At 56.6% G+C, this 9357-nt stretch overlaps 1 protein-coding gene across 1 annotated transcript in view; it reads right to left on the minus strand.

Moving 5' to 3' along the window:
* Positions 1-6672: 6672 nt before the first annotated feature.
* Positions 6673-9357, minus strand: part of MSX1 (msh homeobox 1) — a 7006-nt gene continuing 4321 nt past the window's right edge. The window contains exon 2 of the mRNA XM_008566933.1: positions 6673-7115. Coding sequence (XP_008565155.1) covers positions 6673-7115 — 443 coding nt within the window. The remainder of the gene's footprint in view (positions 7116-9357) is intronic.

The raw sequence follows: 9357 nt of genomic DNA on the forward strand, positions 1-9357 counted from the left end.
AAATATTCGCTTCCAGTCGGTGTGGCTGTGACGCCGATCGTCCAGCTGCCCCGGGGCGGGGTCACTGGAGAGAAAACGGAGGTACCCTTTTAAAAGTAGGGACAGCTCATCCGAACGGCGACAAAGAGGCAGAGCGCTATGGCGGGGTGGGGGGAGAGGCGGTTCGGAAAGTGCCAGGCGGGCGAGACAGGGAAGTGGCCCAAAAAAGGGAGGCTTCGGGGCAGCGCAGATCCTCCTCCCTTTCTGTAAGCACCGCAGACTCCGCCTGCCGCTCCCTGCGCGCGAGCGAGCGCACACACACGCACAGCCCGGCAGCGCTGCGCCCGAGACCCCCAGCTGGGTCGCAGCCCCGGGAGTCTGTCAAAGCCTGCACCCCGCTGGTGGGGGAGGAGGCAGCCACAGCAGTCCCACAGCTGCGGGCTCGGGTCCGACCACAGTCTGTGGACCCGAAGGCCTCCAGGCGGGGTCGCGGGTCGGGGGTCCTTCCTTCATTCTGCCCCCAATCGGACCCCGAATTAAGGGGAGGCCTTTGAATTGGCGTTTAAACTACCCCCAACGGCAGGTCTTTATTGCACCGCCACTGTGGTGCGCTAGGTCCTGCGAGCACGGGAAGGTTCCAAAGCCTTGGAGAGACAAAATAATTTGCTAGAGTCATCATCCAGAGGAGGATAGATCTAGATTCGAGACCCACTATGAGTTGTCAGCCTGGCCCTGTCTCTTTGGGAGCCTCCGGGAAGGTACAGACACAAGCCTCCGCCGTCCTTTGAAATTCGTCTCTTTTAAGTACTCATAATCAGCGTTTATTGCGGGCAGTGCCAAGCATCCCACAGAGCAGTTTACTTTATTCCCATAACAATAGGAAGAAACTGTTCCCACAGTTCCACACTTCATATATGGAGAAAGTGAGGCTCAGAAAAGTTAAGTAACTTGTCCAAGGTCACACAGCTAGTAAGTACTCAAACCAGGATACATACACAGATGAACTGACTCCAGGCAGGCGACCCGACACCACCCTAAGCCATGGTCTGGTGGCTTCTTCTTGAAACACCGCCTTCTCTATCAGACCATCTGTCCATCTGGGAGGCTGGATGGACATTTCAGATCTTTGCCCTGGGTTTGGACCGAGAACGAGCAGGGCATTGGGTCTGATTCCAAGCAAGGCATTCCGAGACCCTTGGCCTAGGCAGGAGAAGGTGGTGTGCAGGACAAAGCGGGGGTCCCAGAGAAGGGGGCCAGGAGGGCTGAGGAGAGCTGAGGTCACCGCACTGTTCAGCGTTCCCTCAGGCGGTTCTGGAGGCCTCCCAGTAAAAGCTCTGTGTCCTGGGATTGACCCCACACATAGAACAGAGTCCACACCCCCCCATGTCCTTCTGCACTCAGCGTATCTCCCCGCACCCCTGCCCTGGGCGCGCTGAGCTGTGCTCCTGCCTCCTCCGTTAGGCTCCGCCTGGCTTTGCTCCTGCTCTCCCTGGGGTCTCTGGTCTGTGTTCGGAGGTCTCTCAGCACATCACTTCTGGGGTTTATCTCTCCTCACCTGTGTCTATCTCTGGGTCTGCCTCCCCTTCCCCCTAAGCTTATGTGTGTCCGTTGGTGTCACCAGGTCCTAGGTCTCAGAACTCCCATAGGGACATTAGAGGGTGGCCTTGAGGGTGTATGTTTGTCTCTATAAACTAAGACTGTGTGTGTAGGGATGTGTGTATTGATTGTGGGTGTTGGTTGTGTGTTGGTGGAGTGTGGGTGATTCGTGTGTACAGTGTCTGTAGCGTATGTTGGTTGTGTGTGTTTGGGTGTTTGCGTTGCTGGTATGTGTTGGTAGTGTGGATATGTGTGTTTTGTATTTGTTGGCAGTGTGTGTATAGGCTGCGGTGTGTGGTTGGTGATATATGCTGGTTTTGTGCGTGTGGTATGTGTTGGTTGGACATGTGGGTTGGGTGTCTGTGTGTGGGTTGTACATATGTGTTGCATGTGTTGGTTTTGTGTGCATATGTGTTTGTTGCGGTGTATGTTGATGTGTTGTGTTGGCGATGTGCGGTGGCCGTGTGCGTATGCACTTGTAGGCTCTGTCACGGAGGGAGCCAAGTCCAGCGTCAGGCACCAGGGACGACAACGAGCCGGGGCTGTAGAGAGCGGGGCTGTGGGCGTGCGCGGCCGCGGGAGGGCGCTGTGGACGAGGCAGGCCCCAGTGAAGGGAGGGTCCTCCCAGGCCTGGGCAGGGGGCGGTGTGGTGTGCGCCGCGGGAGAGGGGACAGTCGAACGGAGCCGAAGGAATTCCGCGAGTCTGGGGTGGCGGCTTCGGGGTTCTCTGGAGAGTAGGCACTCGGTGGTGGCAGTCGGGGTCAGGTCGGGTGCCGTAGTGCCGGCGTCGGGGCCGAGCCGGAGGACAGCCCCGGCTGTGCGGCGGTGCGAGCGGCAAGGAGGGCGGGACAGAGCCTGGGAGGCCGCCGGCCCCGGGGGCCCGGCCAGGCCGGCGCCAGCCGCCGAGTTGAAAGGCAGCCGCGGCCTCTCCTCGCCGCTTCTCATTGCGCCCCCAAGGGCTGCAGGAGGGGAGCAGGCTTGGAGAGGGCTGCGCTCACCTCGGGGCCTTGGGTCACTACGGGGACTCAGCCTTAGGATTTGCACTCGAGGCCCCCATCTGGCCTCCTGCGCGATCTGGGTCTTCAGCCCCGGGGTCGACGATCAGAGAAACGAACCCTAAAACAAGGCGCTCTTCGCGCGAGCCCTCCAGCGCCATCCCGGCCTCGCGGATCCGCCGACCTACGCCCCGAGCTCGAGGCGCCCCAGGTCCCCGACAGGCGGGTAGCCCCGTCCCTCACCTGCTTCCACGCCACGGGCCGCTTGGGACTAGCCAGCGTGGTCAGAAGCTGGGTTTGCAGACTGAGGCTTTGGTTGACTCCCCAACGAAACGAAAACGCCTCCGCCGACAGCTTGCAGGGCAGGGGAGGCGCCCCTCTCGTGCCTCGGGGGAATCGCTTGCTTGTGGTCAGGGCTCAAAAGTTAAATTAAAAACTAAAGCCCGAATCGCTGGCGGCCCGTTTTCCAGCGACAGGCGCGACTTCGCAGAAGAGCCCATCAGGCACTAGGCGACCCTCAACTAGACGGAGATGGGCAGCGCGGGGAAAGCGTGGATCCCCGAGCAGAATCCGTGTTCGCATCTCTGCCCTGTCCCTGATTAGCTGTGTGACCTTGGGAAAACCACTTCACCTCTCTGGGCCGCATCCTCCGGGCTGTAAAGATCTCCTAGGTTGTGGGGAGGCGCGGAGCGGGCGGCGTGGCGGGAACTCCCAGCACACAGTAGGCTCTCAGTGCCAGCGCCTTCTCCAGCACAACCGCCCAGCACGGTAGGTGGCGACTCGGCGCGATCGAGCCGGTGCCAGAGAATGAAACTGATGCGTAAAGGACCAGGGCCCAGAGCCCCGTGCCCTCCCTGCCCTCGCTGGACAAGCCAGGGAGCTGAGGTGGAAGGACTGCAGTGGAAGAGAGGCAGTGTCTTGGCCCCGCCGTCAATCCCCGCCGGACCGGGCTGAGTGTGGTTCAGGGTCTTTGCTGGATCGGAGCAGCGCGCTGGTCTGGAGCGAACACTTATTGAGCACTTTCTGTGTGCGCGCCCTGTCGACAGAGGGACTGCGGAAACAAAATGGGGGCAAAAGAAGACGAAAAGAAACAAAAATGGGAGGGGAAATGAGGGGTCCGTTAGTGGAAGGAAACACCCAAGGCCGGCAGCCAGAGGCGGTGGCGCGCGCGGGCTGGGGTCCCACGGCGAAGGCCCCTTTCACCCAGGCTGGGGTTGGGGGCGGGGGGCGGGGAGGCGCGCCCGCCTCGCCTGCAGCTACCGCCTCGCTGGAGCCCTGGCGCGTCTGCAGAGAGCGAGCCGTTGCTCATTACGGCAATTATGTTGCTCTAAATTTGCCTCGACCCTAAATTGCCAAACTCTGAGGAGCCAGGAGGCCTGGGAGCCAGGCCCGAGGAGACACTCGATCCCACCCCGCCATTCCTCTATCCTGGACGCGTGTGGAAAGGACTCCAGTGCTGAGGATGCACCAGAGCTGAGAAAACTCCGATCTACCTGGCATTCCCTGGGAGCCCTCCCGAGCTTGTTAACACTCCCCAAAATCCTGACCCGGGGTATGGGGCAGGAAGAGGAGTCCCAGGCCCATTTCACAGACAAGAAAACGGAGGTACAGAGAGATGACATGATCTTCCCTACCCAAGGTCAGGCAGTTAGTAGGTGTCAGACTGGAACCACATTGTACTATATATCGAGGGCTTATGTGGCTTCAAGTTCAACACTATCCCCACTACAGGAAAGTGGCCAGTGGTGTTCCAGAAAGGAACCCAGAAAATTTGTAGGAATCATAGTGTCCTGAGCACCATCATCCATGGGTTGCTTAACTTATAGAGAAAAAGGAAAAAAAAATCCTTTCTGCCTCTGGAAAAAGCAGGGATGCACCTCAGCCCTCAAGTGCCTTTAAAGTGCCATGTGGACATGGGAGTCTGAAACCTTTTTAGGTGTAACTCCTCTCTTTGGGGGAGGAAGAGGGTCTGGCCAAACCCAAGTTCTGCTGTGCTTCTGGAAGATACAGGGCCGAGGGCCACCGCCTTGGGGCAATTCCAGACCGTCCAATGTGGCGGAACTGACTGCACTGCACAGCAAGTTTTTCTTTCTTTTCTTAGGGAGGGAGATTGTGGCAAGTTCAGACTACAGTCCCAAAGAAGGGAGACAGAACCTTTACCTGAGCTACCAGGGCTGGAGGTTCCTAGGCCCAGGGTACCCCGGAACTTGCCTGACACCAGCGCAGAGCCTGCCCGGGGTGCCTGCGCGCAACCCTGGGCTCTCTTGGAATTCTTAGGCCAGCCTCCACCCTTGGGGCTAGAAACCGCACACTGGCCCTGAACTCTTATTTCTCTGGTCTCCGGTCTGGGGAAAAGTCCATCCCTCCCTGAATCCAATGCCAGGTACTTCGGATTCTAACAACCCTTGGTCTACTGGCTTCCCCTCTTAACGGCTTTCAGAAAAGGCCGTGGGGGCTGTCCTGCATGGAATTTGGAGGCGCGGGCGGGCCACCGCCGAACTGAAGCTAGGGGAGAAGGGTACGCAGATCTGGTGAAAAGCCATGGTCCACAACACAAAAAAGAACAGAGCTGTGCCTGGAACATGACAGGCTTTATTTAATATGGAGTCATTTTCTGCCTTCAATATCCTTGAAGAATTCCTCCCGAAGACTGAACTCAGCACATGTTCAAATATATTCTCCTGGAAGCCTGAACTTAAGTACTACGTAAAAGAAAAACCAAGTTTGTGAGGGTTTGGAAATGGGGCTCCTGCAAAGGACTCTGCAAGGGGAGAGTGTGTGGGCACCCTGGGTTTTCTGTAAACTTTGTTGTTGTTTTAGGGATCATAATAGAATGTGAAGACACTCATGTTCTGGCAGCTCAAAATTAGTTCCACAAACCGCGTCTACACTGGCAGAGACGTAAAGAAGCAAAACAATCACTTCCATCCCCCACCTGACCTCCTGTGGGAAAAACAGGTTTGCGGGGGTGAGTGTAGGGTGGGCATTGTCTGGGTTAGCTGTCTACAGTCATCAAACCATTTGGGCGATTCGCTTTGTTTTCATAGACAGGTTAAAAGGGGAGAAAAAAGAAAGAGTCGGTTATGGGTCGCCTGAGCAAGTGTCGATTTCAGCTTAAAGTGAATTGGAAAATTGAGCCTAATTATCCTAGGTAATTGCTTCAATTCTCCACTTGACTTTGCTAACGCAGATCTGTCCTGTGTGTTCAAAAAGACACCTCCCTCTGTCCCTACATATCCTGTTGTCACGAAAGTTGCTGGTGTAAAACTACCATCAAACTGAAAAAGTAATTGTATATGTGAGGAGAGGGCAAGAAGTAAAATTAGAATAAAAGACTAAATCAGTAAAAGAGATCATTTCTTGTAGCTTAAAATTAATTTATTTAACAAATATAGCTATAATATAAATGATAATAAAATTTCAAATATACAGTATATTACATAGTACACACAATCCCTTCCAAAGGGATGCTTGAGAGCCACGCAAATGTACTGTTAAATAGGAACAGATTTTTTTTTTTACAACTTTTTTCTGCTACTGGTAAGAGAGAGGTCCCTTCAACCTACCTTCACAATGCATCTGTGTATCCCCTGCCCCCAAAAGCAAATGATTTGCCGTTGAAGTTTTCTTAAGTTTTCCAGTAGAAGGAGCTGGGATCCATCTTCCCGGGCATGATCGTCTCCTTCTCTCAGACTGTTCTCATTTCTGCAATCATCAGACGCTAATTTCTCTGTGCTTTTTCTGCCTGGTACCAAGACAGGGAGCAGCTATGCAGAAGATGTGGCCCCTAGTCCTGTTGAGCCACACATTCTGCTGGGGATCTTGGATAAATCTCTTTACCTCTCTGGCCTCAGTTTTCCCATCTGTAACTCGAGGACGTAGATCTAGATTCTAGGAGTGCTAAGGGACCCTTCCAACCACTTTTTGGGAGGGGATCAGACTTCGGAGAGTGAACTCAGGGAGCAACCGAGAAGAAGCCCGAGCATTGCGGGGGTTAAAGAGAAGGCCCAGGCGGTGCCGAGCAGGAGAGTGCGTCAGGGCGCGGCTCCTGCTGCTTACAGAAGACGGGGCTGGCACCACAGGTGGGCGACCCTGGGACCATCTATGTCAGGTGGTACATGCTGTAGCCTACATGGGCCGTGTAGAGTCCCACGGGCGCCACGGGCAGTGTGGCGCGCTGGAAGGGGCCAGAGGCACCGTAGAGCGAGGCGCCCGCAGCGGCCGCTACAGCTGCGGGGCCACCGAGAGGAAAGGAGAGGCCGAAGGCAGCCGGGGGCAGCATGGGCTTGGCAGCCATCTTCAGCTTTTCCAGCTCTGCCTCCTGCAGTCTCTTGGCCTTGGCGCGGCGGTTCTGGAACCAGATCTTCACCTGCGTCTCGGTGAGGCTGAGCGAGCTGGAGAACTCGGCGCGCTCGGCGATGGACAGGTACTGCTTCTGGCGGAACTTGCGCTCGAGCGCCAGCAGCTGCGCGGTGGTAAAGGGCGTCCGCGGCTTTCGATTGGTCTTGTGCTTGCGCAGGGTGCAGGCCGGGGGGCTCAGCCGCCCTAGGGGGCCGAGAGAGAAAAAGGCAGGGGGTTAAGAGAGAGGTGCTGAAGCTAATCGGCCCTTAAGGTAGTAGTAACAGTCAATAACAATACCAGCTATTGATTTTCACCAATCGCCTTGGTTCCAGGCACTTTGCAGCCAGGCACTTGGAAAACATTTGCTCCAATTCCCACGCAACCCCGCAAAGAAGTTCTTGTCTACATTTTGCAAATGAGTAAACTGAGATTCCAGGTGAAACATCCCCATGTTCAAGGCCCAAACAGTTGGGAAGAGGTGGAACCGCCTTTATGCTGGATGGCTGCTGAGGAAGGCCTTCCACGGTGGAGCCTCCTCCGCGTGCAGAGAGAAAGTGGATGTTAACAGGGATGTTGAAACACGCAGTGAGAGGCCCTGCGCCCAGATCAAGGTCACACTTAGTTTTATGAGTTGGCCAAACATTTATCTGTGCCCACCAAGTGCTCAGCGCTGGGCTAGACCGTTGTGTGGCTTAGAATCCAGATCTCCAAATTCCACGCTCTTTCCCCTGAAACGGCATGTTCCTACAAGATTCCAGGGGCAGTCCCGGCACAACGGTGGTGGTGCAACACCGACCGTCATGGAGGCTGCACTGCGACCAACTCTTAAATACATAAAGTGCCATTTGGAGCATGGGAGCAGGGGCTGCTTTATTTTAACGGGGCTGCTCCTGATTGTCTCAATTGTCTCTCTGGTTTCTCCCACCCCTGGGGCCTTGGTCCTCCGGGCCGCACTCAAACGTCTCCGAGTATGTGTATGGGGGTGGGTAAGGAGGATGATTTCTCCTCCACCTGTGGCTTAGTCCACAGAGACCAGAGGTGCCCAAGTGTCTTTCTCTTTGGGCTTCAAAATAAACCTCAAGGATGGGCAGTAAGGAAGCACCCCGGTGGAGGGTTAGTGCAGGTCGGGGATTGGGTCCCCTGGGCGCGTCACCCTCTGCCACACCGCGCGCCCCAGCCATATAAAACATGGAACAAATAATTCCCAGGACACCAGGGATCGCAGTGACCTTGGGCTGCCGGGCCTTGACCGGATTCCCAAGTCCTGGAAGGGACGCTTGCCTATACAGAAGCTTTTCTCTCAGAAAGTGAATTCGAATCAAGGATGTTTCACCACGCGGGTTTTGGCTATGCATTTTTTTCGGGCTTAAAAAAAAAATCCTTTGGGCTCTCAGGCCACCAGGATGTGAAGCAAACGAAATTTCGCGTTATCATGCCCCTTCTTCCCCGCTCAAAGTCACTGCGAGTCCGGGAGGCAGCTGGCCCCCGACTCGCTTTCCGCCGGGCCGCCCCAAGGGCGGGTGCCGAAGAGAAGCGTCACTATCTTCAGCAGCGACAGCCCAGCGCTGGGCCACCCATCTCCGGCCATTAGGCTCAGGGAGGGGCTGTCCTTTCAAAGACGCTCGATCCCAGATAAAAATCATTCCTCAGCATCATGCCATTGAATTCGGGCTGCTATTATGCCGCGCAAAATAATCGGAGGAAACGAGGAAAACTTGGGAATTTCCCGTGTTCCTGAAATATCTCCGAGCGTGTTCGCCGGGCAGCGAGGCCAGGGTGCCGCGGGGCCTTGGAAGTACCCCCAGCGCACTTTGGCGGCTGGAGTCCGCATCACTGGCCCAGCCCTGAGACATCTGGGAGGTTCGGACAGGGCTAGAGAGGGCACCTTCCCGTAACTGACTTGGTGCCCCGCCCCCTCCCCGGGAACCTGTGCCCCCTCCCCGTAAATCACGCGTCCTCCCAAAGCACCAACTCTCTGCCCCAAACTCCAAGGCGGTCGGGGAGTGGAGTTTTGTAAGCGCTTCAGAACCTCTTGGCAAAGAGGTGCTTTAAAGGCAAGGGGCCCCAGGCCTCCGCTAGGAGAAAGTGAAACTCCGCGCCCAGGGAAGATGTCCGCGCCGCTAGGACCCATGCGTCGCCGGTAACGGCGAAGTAACAGGGTTTCAAGTCAGACGGGGGAGCAGGGACTCCCGGGGTCGTTCGGTGGGGGGACAGGAGAGGGTGCCCAGACACCGGTGTCCTACAAGTGAATTCCCACCCGCAGTGTCGCCGGGCCAAGGCGAGGGGGCCTCGAACCCTTTTCCTGGGTGGGAGTAGAGAGAGGCGCAAAACCCGGCCCTTCGGCCAACGGACCCGCGGCACGGGCTCCAGGTACCCGACCGCAGGTACGCAGCCCTCGGCGACAAGCCGGCGCCGGCGCGAGGGCGGCCTGGCGCCCCCGGGCCCC

This window comes from Galeopterus variegatus, unplaced genomic scaffold, assembly GCF_000696425.1.
Source record: "Galeopterus variegatus unplaced genomic scaffold, G_variegatus-3.0.2 Scaffold278, whole genome shotgun sequence".
In the NCBI taxonomy this organism is placed as follows: domain Eukaryota; kingdom Metazoa; phylum Chordata; class Mammalia; order Dermoptera; family Cynocephalidae; genus Galeopterus; species Galeopterus variegatus.